This window comes from Xenopus laevis, chromosome 1L, assembly GCF_017654675.1.
Source record: "Xenopus laevis strain J_2021 chromosome 1L, Xenopus_laevis_v10.1, whole genome shotgun sequence".
Classification (NCBI taxonomy): domain Eukaryota; kingdom Metazoa; phylum Chordata; class Amphibia; order Anura; family Pipidae; genus Xenopus; species Xenopus laevis.
Genome location: NC_054371.1, coordinates 130,048,882 through 130,062,149, shown reverse-complemented (window position 1 = coordinate 130,062,149; position 13,268 = coordinate 130,048,882). Strand labels below are relative to the sequence as shown.

The following is a 13,268-nucleotide window of genomic DNA, read 5'->3' as shown; positions in this document are numbered from 1 at the left end:
ATCGGTCTAAGGTCCAAACATTCTTGGTTGATTTCCATTAATAAGACTTTATTTGTTACTACAAAACGACAGTATAATAAAACAGAAATAGTATCTGTCCCTTTATTAAAGTCAAAAATGGAACACAACTTTGTATCTAGCTCGGCACCGTGAACAGAGAAATAATCTTACCTTGCCAAGGAACAGCATGAAATCCCCCACCGTGTTGATAGCTGCCACTCTTAGAGCATTTTCCACTAGAATGACTAGTGCATCTTTTGCAGAGGTACAGAAGTTTGTGCTGTTGATTGCAGTGGCTGTGTAAGCATTCTTTGGTGAAAGGAAAAAAAGCACTTTAGTAAACTTAAGGTCTAATTCCCTTTGAAACTGGTAGAAAAAGGAAAATAGTCCTTATTGAAAAAGAAAAAAAAGTATTATTATTACCATTTGAATTTTGAAAAATGTAATTTTATTATTTAATTTATAGCAGAATTCAGCATTTCTTAGAATAATTATTATTTATCAGAGACATTTCATTGTGGTTAATTAACGGAGATACTCGTTAGAAAACATTATCTGTATATGCAATAAAGAGAAGTTCTTGCTTTTATATGAGCTTTTGACCACACCACTATATCAAGAGACCATGCACCTTTTGTTTTGTTTTTTAAAGGGATACTGTCATGGTAAAACATGTTTTTTCCAAAACGCATCAGTTAATAGTGCTACTCCAGCAGAATTCTGCACTGAAATTCATTTCTCAAAAGAGAAAACAGATTTTTTTATATTCAATTTTGAAATCTGACATGGGGCTAGACATTTTGTCAATTTCCCAGCTGCCCCCAGTCATGTGACTTGTGCCTGCACTTTAGGAGAGAAATGCTTTCTGGCAGGCTGCTGTTTTTCCTTCTCAATGTAACTGAATGTGTCTCAGTGGGACATGGGTTTTTACTATTGAGTGTTGTTCTAAGATCTACCAGGCAGCTGTTATCTTGTGTTAGGGAGCTGTTATCTGGTTACCTTCCCATTGTTCTTTTGTTTGGCTGCTGGGGGGGGGGGGAAGGGAGGGGGTGATATCACTCCAACTTGCAGTACAGCAGTAAAGAGTGATTGATTTTGAAAAATTTTTTTTCCCCATGACAGTATCCCTTTAACTTGTAGGCGACTGTTCAAATCTAATTGCTGATTGTGCAACATCACTGGTGATGTTTGTCTCCAGTGTTAATAAATACACCCCAAGGTGTATTCTCCACTGCTGTGTTTCAGCTTGCACATGCAGTCTAGAATCTGTATTAGTGGATTCAACCAGTTACCACTGGATGATTTTGGCATGAAAACATGGATTTTAGCAGTGCGGAGCACTATCATCCATCCAAACCCTATCTTCCCAAATGCTGCCTTGTCCAGAAACATTGTCCCCCCCATAATCCATCTTATCTTTTCCCAAATAACTGGTCAATATTCTGCGTTAGAACCAACATCTGAATAACTCTGGGAATAATTTTGAGGATGGCATGTGTCAGGGTGTGGTTGAATACAGGGTCGGACTGGGATCCACTGTCCAGGGCCCCCCTCCGGCCGCCCGCCCCCTACTACTATGAGGCACCGCTTGGCGCGCACACATGAATGTGCGATTGCCGTGCGCACATGAGGGCGAGCTAGCGCAATGACTAAAATCATTTTTTTTATGGAATTTAAATATGGGGAGAGGGGGTCTGGCCCAGTCTGGGTTTTTTCCTGGTGTCCCGCTGGGCCAGTCTGACCCTGGTTGAATACATATGCAGAACGAATGGCAGAAAGCAAGCATGGTAAAAACTAACACCTGAACATACAATGTGGATAATACTAGGCCTGGTATATTAATATTACCAAACTAGGCACACGTTTATTGAGGTTTAAAGGACAAGGAAAGGCTGGACCCCAGGTATGCAGTATGTAATAGTATCTCCCACGCTGTACCTAATCACTAAAATAAAATGTTTAAATTAAGTTCTTCTGCTGTGCCCTCCGATACTATCTCCTATAAATACTTTGTCGCAACTACCATGTTCCTTCACCCTGATGTCACTAAGATGGTCGTGCTGAACGAACTGAGCATTAGGGATGCACCGATCCTAATTTGCATATGTAAATTAGGGGTGGGGAGGGAAATCACGTGACTTTTTGTCACAAAACAAGGAATTAAAAAATGTTTTCCCCTTCCCATCGGATTCGGTTCGGTATTCGGCCGAATCTTTTGCAAAGGATTAGGGGGTTCGGCCGAATCCAAAAAAGTGGATTCGGTGCATCCCTACTGAGCATGCGTGAAAATTCTGTGCCCCCGAGTGCATCACAAATACTTACTCTTACTTTTCCCAGAATACAAGACGTGCTTGCAAAAATTATTTATGTGTTTCCCTTGGTGATTGTAGGTTCTGTACAAGCTCAGCAATATTGTTCTTGGAGAAGGAGTGGTGATTCATGGGAATTTTTTTACTTAAAGGAATTGTTCAGTGTAAAAATAAAAACTGTGTAAATAGATAGGCTGCGCAAACTAAAAAATGTTTATAATATAGTTTGTTAGGCAAAAATGTAATGTATAAAGGCTGGAGTGACTAGATGTGTAAAATAATAGCCAGAACACTACTTCCTGCTTTGCAGCTCTCTTGGTTTCCACTGATTGGTTACCAGGCAATAACCAATCAGAGACTTGAGGGGGAGGGAGCACATGGGCCATAACTGCTTGCTTTTGAATCTGAGCTGCATGCTAAGGATCATTTGCAAACTCACTGAACAGTTATCTCCCACATGCCCCCCTTAAATGAGCTGACTAACTCAGAGTTAGAGAGCTGCAAAGAAGGAAGTTGGGTTCTGGCTATTATGTTAGACATCCAGTCACTCCAGCAGTATACATTACATTTTTAGCTAACTAACTATGGATATGACAGATGGCAACACTAGAGGTATACCTTTCAATGGAGGTAAACTATTTTCACAGTTAGGATGTGCTTTATTAATGCATCTTCCCTCTTTGTGAGCCCTTGTATGATTAAAGTACAACGATTTGTTCTAATGTAGCTCCTTTCCTCTTAAACTGCAGAGGAAGAAGTTTATAAAAGAAATGGTGGGTTGGAAATAGTGGTATATATGTACTGTTGATCAAGGGCGTACATGTGCAGCTACCATTGTACTACAAGCAATTTGAACAATCTTATTCCATTTACCTCTAGATTTAGCAATGCAGCTGAACAAATAAAGCTGTTCTAATTAGAGAGTAAAACTGTACTAAGTGATGATAATTTAGGTTGAGATTGTTCTATTACTTATTGAAAAGAAACAAAGAATAGCTATGCCTGCACTTCGGCCCGATTTATATATTGACCTTGATATGAAATTGCAGAATTGTTAATGTATTGCAATTCAGAATGATGAAAGGTCCACTAGCGTTCAAGACCATTTCCTGTCTAGGGAATTAATATATGATGAAGGCAGGTGTTGTGTAAGGGTCAAGCCAATGAATTTATGAAAGTATAGGATTCATTACTTGTCACCTTTGGTAGTTTTTGACTCATAGCACTTGAATCCAGTTAACATTTGCAAAATCAGTAGTGCTAGTTATACGAAACAGTTCATTATAAAATATAGTTTAACCAAATATACACCAAAATATTATATTCGATAAATACATTTACTTTTGAAAGCCACTATAATGGTTAACTGGACTGCTTAATCAGTTATTTTCCCTTGCGTCTGTATACTTGGCATTGAATAAAAAAAAGTCTATAAAAACTACAAAGGCAACAGGCAATTATTCAGCTTGTTCCAGACAAGGACAGCAAAAGATCAGCGTTACAGATCTGCTATTTCACCATTTCAATTTCATGCTTCATTCTTCTAAACCGAGTTATAATGTCACTGAAAAACTGCAAGTCAGTCACAAATATAAAATGTAAAATGTTTTGTTGTGACATATTACAATAATTAATTTGCTACTGATTTTTGAGCAACACCTCTATTAAGCTTATTTAGAATAACAACATGTATGTTGGTCATTGAGCCACGGAAAGGCAGAATGACTTGCTGAAGGTCAATACTAACAAACCAATGGAATTCATCTTGGGCTATCATGAGGCCGTATTGTACTGTAATTCCTAAGCAACTAAACCACAGCTAACAGAGCATTCATACTCCATATTGGTAATGAAATCGTTTTAACAGGCCCTATTAAGATATTGACTCTTAATAGGCATGCTCTGCCTTACAAGTAAGGGTGTGGTTTTCTAACAGGAACGAAGGCATGAAAATAAATAGTTCCATATAAAATCAGAACTTTTAGAAATCACAGTAGCATCCCCCCTCTTCCCTACAGTTTCCAGTGCTCGCGCTACAAGCCCGTTTTACTTTGTTTTGCCGGGTTTTTTAATTCTTACAATAAATGGAATTTCAATGCATCACATAGTTAAAATATATATTAAATAAAGAGGCAGAAAAAAATGCTGGGGATATTAAAATGCCACAACGGACACACACATACTCAATTTTACTGATGGAAGCACATACCTGGTTTAAATAAGCTAGGCACTTTTCTAGGCACCACAGGCAGCAGATACAGGATTTCAACATACATCGTGCACAGGCATTTTCCTGCAAGCCAAAGTTAGATACAAACAGTTTATGAGATGGTAGGTGGAATAAATGCTTTTCGTAGATTTCTTCCAAAGGAAAAATAAAAGGTTTTCCCATATTTAAATTTTTTTTAGAAAACATACTGTATGAAACCGTTTTTGTCTGTAGCTGGAAGAGTAAAAATAAAAACATTCTATATAGGTATAGGATCTGTTATCTAGATATCCAGAAAGCTCCCAATAACAGGCAGGGGTGCTTCGCTAATGAGGCGAGTTGAGGCTTTCGCCTCAGGCAGCAGCGCCCCACTAGGTACCAGGGCGGCAAAAATCTCGCTCCTGGTACTTTAAGAAGCGAATTTCCGGTTTTAAAATCAGAAATTCGGCTCTTCTAGCACAGAGAGCGCAGTTAGGCTCTCTGCGCTAGCGTACTGGCCCTCGCTGCTGCCCTCGTGGACCCCCTCAGGCGCAAAAAGGTAAGCGCACGGGGGAGGGGGGGCAGCAGCAACTGCTGCAGCCTCAGGCAGTGGAGGGTGAACCACCCATTTAAGTGATTTTTTAAGTAGACTTGCGGTATGGTAAAAAACCCCAGGTCCTGAGTTTTTACACATTTATTACACCACAAAGCTGCTAAAAATCAGAATCAGAAAATAATTCAGTTAAAGCCTATCGAGGTCATGCAGAAATTAATGGCAGATGTCCCTTTTTTGAAGATGTTTCTTGACATCGTGATCTGTGTTGGCTTTCGTGAGATAATCGAAAAAAGGCAAGGTTTTCTGACGACAACTCGAAAAAGTCGCATGATTCAAATTGTTGCACAATTTTGTCGAGACTTTTTATGCACCAACTTTTTCAAGCTGTTTTTTAAATAAATGATGTAAATTCGTGGATGGGAGTTTTTGTTTTAATTTTAATTTAAAAAGTCTTAGTAAATACCCCTGAGTTTAAACCCAGCATCAAAATGGACAAAAACTTAGATAATTTGGTGTGGCTGTACAACATAACTAGGGGCTATGGGGGAGTGAGAATTAGGCAATGTAAAAAGTGGTGCGGTGTATTATAACATGGTGACTACAGAGTCAGTTCCATGGAGTATACAGAACATGGAGGGTTTTCAAAAATAAATTTGGTAATTGTTAAAGGGGTGGTTCACCCCTTTAGAAATAACTCCTTATTCCAATGACTTTCTATATTCTATGTGTGACCGTTTTTCTAATATTGAAGCGTAGTGTAATTTTGTACATTCTGAAGCAGCTTTGGGAGGGGTTTGTCGACCCTGTAAACTGTTCTAAATGGATACATTTATTTGATACATTTCTTATCTTTGTCCCTGCTGAGCAAAATCTCTGGGTTTCATTACAGGCAGCTGTTAGAATTGATACAGTAATTGCTAATACTCCAGAAATGCTGCTGAGAAATGTATCAACTAAATGCTGCAAACTTGTAACAGTTTAGACTGCCTGCATTACCGAGCTGTCAGACTGAAACACCAGTCAGACTATTCAACTTTAAACTTAAACTTAGATTTTGGAAAAACAGTAAAAAATAAATAATGGAAAGTAATTGAAAAAAAGTCTTTATTCCTGGGAAGCAATCTAAAAACAACTGAATTGAAAAAAGGGCTTGGAAGGTGAACAACCCCTTAAAGTTCATTTTAAACTAAAGGCCACAGGGGAATTCCCAGTGTAAATAATTGTCACTTAAGGATTATGAATTAAAAAAAAAAACTGTCAGAGAGTCACTGGACCCATGAAATGTACAAAATGGAAAAAAGGTTGTTTGCATTTGTAGACTTACTTCTTTGCCCATATTACTGGAATAGAAATACTGGAATATTTATATGATCTGTAATATATGCATGTGTAATTGGCACCAGCAGTGTGATTTGTTTCTTCAAGTCCAGCATTACCAGCCTTAGGGTTGCCACCTGGCTGTGTAATGCTGTATTTTACTGGCCTGGCCAGTAAAAATTATGGCTGATCCCAATGTTATTAATAGGCAAAAAAGATAAATATATAGGAAGGCCAGTATTTTTTCCAGGTGGCAACCCTACAATAGCCATCCCAGGTGGTGCTTCTCATCAGGCTGATCATTTGGTCCCCAGACTAAAAATCTGTGATAATAGGGGCCTTTGTAGCCCCAGTGATAGAGGATCACATCGCCCACCGGATATCTCACACCTTTCTGACACATATCTGGATGATCAAGTTATTGATCAGGCAGACTGTTATTTTGGCCCCCTCTACTCATTCAGCTGTTAATGTCAGCCATGTATGGTCAATAATTCAGCGATGCAACTGCAAGAGGCTGATATATATGTAATACATTGTGTTTACCTTTCCTTTCAGCTGGCTATGGATATACATTAGGATCATTCGGGGAATTTTCACCAATGTGATGATAAAAGCCCCTTTGGCAACAGTCCCAAGATGGTAACGAATAAGTCGATTTACAGAGGCCAAAATTGGGGTAAATGGCAGATCATTTTTGTTCCTGTGGAATAATATTAATAAATATTCTGTAAGTATAAACAAACATATTACACAGGCAAAATATAAAGGCTATGGCACACAAGTGGTGCTAAATATACAGGCTTCACAAAATATTAATTTTTCATGTCCTGTGAATACTTCTCACAGTTTTGAATTTATTCCAAATTGTCTGCTTTCAATACAAAAATGTGCTTATCAAAGCATCTTGCGCAGAAAAATATATCTTTAGCCAGTAACCTAGTGAAAAATTGCAGAAATAAATGTGCTGACAACTTAGCTGCAAAAATAGACCATCATTTATATAAATATGGAAAATCTTTCTAAATTTCACAGGTATTAAAGTAAGAAAAATTAATATGAATTACATCTTATTAAAATACGACCTTCAAACAAAAATCCCTACCTTGTGAAATAATATGTTACCACAGCTCCAGCAATGGTCATTTGTTGGCAAGCTAGAATAAACTCACTGATCCAAATAAGACCGACAAGGTGGTACCACCACATGTACTGTAATGGGCCATTGATCCGAAATTCCACAAAGCCCTGCTCATTGGTAAAAGGGTCACCTAAAATCAAAGAGATCAAAGTTATCACAAATCATAACATGTAGTGAAGGGAAAGGCCTAATGAAGAATTAGCTGTGTAAATTCTCTTTAATAAGAGATATTTAATGCCTCATTTGTAATCATGCTTAGCACTACCCTGTATACACAATTTACAGCAGGTTTCTCCTATTTTGGAAGCACAGAAATACATGCGGAGGTTAACTTATGACTTTCTACCATTCAGTTGCTATTATCTTAATTTAACAATGAGAAAAAACAACTGAACCTATTAATATAACTTAGCCCCCTGCAGAACCATCCCTCTACCTTCCAAAATCACACCCCACTCGACCCATAATACTGCAACATTTGCCCTAACGTGTTAATAAAATAGAGTGTGTGTGGGGTTCAGTCTTACATGTTTCAGGATTTTTGTGCAAATTGCCATGTTTTTTTTTTTTCAGAATCCCAGCATAACTGCAGCTACTGTAAGTCAGCTAATAATTCAGTTTCTTTTGCAGAAAATCAACTCATTCTTAGTAAACGGCAAGAAGGCTGAATTGGCAAAAAACAAACGTGCACAGAATGCAAAAAAATCCTGTTTTTTTTAATTCTGGTCAGTGGAAGGTGCAAAGACAGCCATAGAGCTTGAGTTTCATTAACAACTACAACAGGCGGAAAGGCATTATTGACCCAAGTATTTCTGCATGTGCAGGATTTCACCTATATACACCATGATAATGAAAATGTAGTTGTATCACAATATAATGAGCATAGCTCACTAATCTTATACTCTGCTGGGAATGAAGGATGTGATTCATTGCTTCCTTCTTTTATTTTCTTGTATTAAACTTTTAATCCAGACACAGTTATTAATGAAGTGAATGTTACATGCATGATATAAACCTATGGCCATTTAAATCCTAATCCAGAGAACTAATGATGAAAAGATGTTTTCTTATTTCAATAAAAAAAGAAACTCTAGTTCTCAAAATGTCAGTTAACCCAATCTGGGCCACCTATATGTTTTGACCTGAAACCCTCATTGTTCTTTGAACTGTACACAATACCCCTATGTTAGATGTTACATTTAAATAAGAGCTAAAGTTGAAGAAATTAGGCTAGAAAAGTTGATTTGTAATTCAGAGTCAAATTACATGGCAGCAAACTAGAGCATTCTCTATTATAAGTCATTAATAATTAGCCATGTAGCATCACTCTATATGATAGATGTAATCTCACTTTCTGCAAATGTTTTGACGATTTCAGACAAACCCCCAAGCTTAGCTTCTTAATAGCAGTTTAGGGGTTGTCTGAAATCAAAAGATGAACTGTGAATCTGGGTAGGTACAGCACAAAACAAAGCACCAGACTGCAGCTCTTGGACCCATTGTGTTTAGTCCTTATTTCCCTAGTGCTTTATGACAGAAAATCCTAATTTGAAGTTTCAAATCTGATTAAAACAACACAAAAAAACAAGTAAATCATTTGAATGAATGCCTTTTTTGTTCTTGTCGAAAGACATCTGTTAATACTGCTGCAGATTGAAAAGGCTCCACATGGTATTCACACATTGTATTAGGTGCCAATCCAACTCAAAGCAGAAAGTGAAATCAAACACACACACAGATGAACCTGACTGAACTCTTAAATCTCTGTTCAAGTCTAACTAATAACTACTTCTTAGTAACCTGTAATTGCATAAACTGAAAAACAAATGCAGGCATCAGGACCACACAAATTATTACAAGAAGTGCATACCAAAATGCGCTGAAATCCAGAACAGTACATAGCAGGCATCACACACATCAAAGTATATTCGTTTATTAGTTATTTAAACGTAAATTTAATTTATACTTGGGGTTGCTTAAGGTTAGGCACCCCCAAGTGGTTGTATTTACTTACCAGACACTCGGGGCCAGTGCCCCTATCAACAGAAAACTGCACCGGCCAGGGTTCTTCCAGCAAACACCACAGAGCGATCCTCTTCTTAGCTTTTAGAATTTCCCGAGGCAGACACATGCGCAGTAGTATGAAATAGCCTGCTTTTTTGTTTCAGTTCGGCTTTTCACTCTACTGTGCATGCGCAGTCGTGAGCTGAAGGAAGAAACAGGATCGCTCTGTGGTGCTCGCTGGAAGAACCCCAAGTCGGTGCAGATTTACTTTTATAGGAGCACCTGCCTGAAGTGTCAGGTGAGTAAATACAATCACCTGGGCATCACTCAAGCATAAAAGCACATTACTTTCCCGTTAATAAAAAACAGTTATTAATAAGCACATTATAAGACCTTCTTTTAGAAAAGCAAACTAAACCTTTTGACAAGTCTTTTTATATAAAGGCATAATTTTCTTCATACCTGCAGTTCCAAGGAATAGCAAAACCATTACCCAGTAGACCCAAAATAGGAGGAGAGCAAAGAAGGTCCAAAAGGGCTGGAAGACAAGCAGCGGGAGATGGATGAAAACCTTTCCAGCCACATTGAACAAGGCAATAGTGAGGGCAACTCGCTTGCGCATAATAAGCATCATCAGTAACAAGATGACCTGGCAGGGAGACAAGAACAAGCTCAGATTTATATGTTATATAATACACAAAAGCCATGAATATCTTGTAAATTATATCCTTATAAACGGTGAGTACTGATGTCATCAGTTATAAACGGTGAGTTCTGATGTCATTTGTGTCACATGACTCCCTAAAACTTGTGTATTATAATAAATAAAGTACCCCCAGTTGCAAAATATGAGGATATTAGAAGTTACCTCGGAGTTCCATGACCTTTATAAAAACACTCGGCCTTCGGCCTCGTGTTTTTATATGGTCATGAAACTCCTTGGTAACTTATAATATCCTTATATTTTACAAAAGGGGGTACTTTATTCACTATATATGTTACAGGCACACACAGAAATATCTGGAATGAGAATATAAAAAAAAAGCACTTTCAAGAACTACCTATATAGATATAGATATAGATATATATATATATATATATATATATATACACACACACACAGTCATATGAAAAAGTTTGGGAACCCCTCTTATTTCTTTGGAGTTTTGTTTATCATTGGCTGAGCTTTCAAAGTAGCAACTTCCTTTAATTATATAACATGCCTTATGGAAAAATAGTATTTCAGCAGTGTTTAAGTTTATTGGATTTACAGAAAATATTCAATATGCATCATAACAAAATTAGACAGGTGCACAAGTTTGGGCACCCCAACAGAGATATTACATCAATACTTAGTTGAGCCTCCTTTTGCAAATGTAACAGCCTCTAGACGCCTCCTATAGCCTTTAATGAGTGTCTGGATTCAGGATTGCGGTATTTTTGACCATTCGTCCATACAAAATCTCTCCAGCTCAGTGAAATTTGATGGCTGCTGAGCATGGACAGCCTGCTTCAAATCATCCCATTGATTTTCCATGATATTCAAGTTGGGGGACTGTGACGACCATTCCAGAATATTGTACTTCTCCCTCAGCATAAATTCCTTTGTAGATTTCGAAGTGTGTTTAGGGCCATTGTCTTGTTGAAATATCCAACCCCTGCGTAACTTCAACTTTGCGACTGATGCTTGAACATTATCCTGAAGAATTTGTTGATATTGAGTTGAATTCACCCTCGACTTTAACAAGGGCCCCAGTCCCTGAACTAGCCACACAGCCCCACAACATGATGGAACCTCCACCAAATTTGACAGTAGGTAGCAGGTGTTTTTCTTGGAATGCGGTGTTCTTCTTCCGCCATGCAAAGCACATTTTGTTATGACCAAATAACTCAAATTTTGTCTCATCAGTCCAAAGCACTTTGCTCCAAAATGACTGTGACTTGCCTAAATGAGCTTTTGCATACAAAAAGCGACTGTTTGTGGTGTGAGTGCAGAAAGGGCTTCTTTCTCATCACCCTGACATACAGAATGTGCAAATTGCGCTGAATTGTAGAACGATGTGCAGATACACCATCTGCAGCAAGATATTATTGCAGGTCTTTGGAGGTGATCTTTGGGTTGTCTGTAACCACTCACAATACTCCGCATATGCTGCTCCTGTATTTTTCTTGGCCTGCCAGACCTGGATTTTACAGCAACTGTGCCTGTGGCCTTCCATTTCCTGATTACATTCCTTACAGTTGAAACTGACAGTTTAAACTTCTCAGATAGCTTTTTATAGCCTTCCCCTAAACCACGATACTAAACAATCTTTATTTTCAGATATTTGAGAGTTGCTTTGAGGATCCCATGCTGTCACTCTTCAGAGGAGAGTCAAACAGAAGCATAACTTGCAATTGGCCACCTTAAATACCTTTTCTCATTAATTGGACACACCTGCCTATGAAGTTCAAGGTTTAACAAACTAATCCAACCAATTTGGTTTTGCCAGTAATAAGTATTGAGCAGTTACATGCATTCAAATTAGAAAAATTACAAGGGTACCCACATTTTTTGCACAGGCAGTTTTTCACATTTAATTCTATGCAACTGAATACTGCTTCACTAAAAAGCTTTGTTCAGAAAACACTCCAGTACTCAGATGTTCCTAGGAAATGAGACATATCACTGTTATCTATTTTGTTGAAAGTGGAGTAAATTATTATGTAGGCTGAGAGGTGTTCCCAAACTTTTTTATATGACTATCTATCTATCTATATACACACACACACACAAGTAGACACATAAGTTGTTATTGAACACTGGCTGATGAAAATGTTTACTAGTTTGTGATTGGTTTCTGCATTTAGAGACACAATAAATGCAAGAGAGTACACATCGGATTAATAAAAGATATGGCCGTCAGTAGACAAAAATACGGTAGCAAATTATCTTCGCTTTACAGTCACTGCATATCCCTGCACAGCTGGGCATCAGCATCAGTGGAAACACTGAACAATAATGATACCGACAATAATCCTAGAGCTGGCAGCTCTCAATAAGATGTCCATCTGCTAGTGTTAGGATTATCACTATGCTTCATGGGTGAGTTTAGAACAACTGCCTCAAAAGGTATAAAGCGGCCCCATAAAAACCCTTACCAGCTGGCGTAAATTAATAGAAAGTACCTATTGTCGTTCTCTGTGCAGCTATAATATAGTGGCTTCAGAGCGTCAGCTGAATATGTTGGTATTTTACGTATTCATTAGATGTGAAAAAGTCTGGATGCGAGGTCAACGCCAATAAATGGCAATGCAATTACATTATTAACATCCCAAGAATTGAATTGAAGGGGTCATTTCTACAAGCCCTACGCCCACTTAAATATTAGGCATTTATAGCTCTGTTATTAGTAACTGCTCTTGATTGCATTTGTATAACTGCATAATGAATGTATTTATCATCCATATAAAACCAATGGCTATAAACATCATGTTACAAAAGCCAATCAGTGAAGCATTTTTTTACAGTAAGAAAATTAAAGATGCAGTTTACTTTTTAAATTAATCAGGAATACTTTACAGAATGTCCTATTTTTAGCATTATTTCATCTTTTATAGATATCGAATTATATGCCTTCTTTTGCCTCTTTTCAGCTTTCAAATGAAGGTCAATGGGAAGAATTAGTACTAAACATATGACTAAATCCGACAACATACAGGGTAATTTTCAAACTCAAGATACAGGCTCAGTTGAGAACAGTCATTCAACTA

The 13,268-nt window shown here is 37.7% G+C and overlaps 1 protein-coding gene across 2 annotated transcripts in view; it reads right to left on the bottom strand.

Annotated features, from left to right (window-relative positions):
• slc44a1.L (solute carrier family 44 (choline transporter), member 1 L homeolog) overlaps nucleotides 1-13,268 on the bottom strand; it is an 83,088-nt gene that overhangs the window by 14,332 nt on the left and 55,488 nt on the right. For both annotated transcript variants that reach the window (NM_001091778.1, XM_041579895.1), the window contains 5 exon segments: nucleotides 172-309; nucleotides 4,519-4,602; nucleotides 6,917-7,073; nucleotides 7,476-7,641; nucleotides 9,978-10,164. In NM_001091778.1, the coding sequence (NP_001085247.1) occupies nucleotides 172-309; nucleotides 4,519-4,602; nucleotides 6,917-7,073; nucleotides 7,476-7,641; nucleotides 9,978-10,164 (732 nt within the window).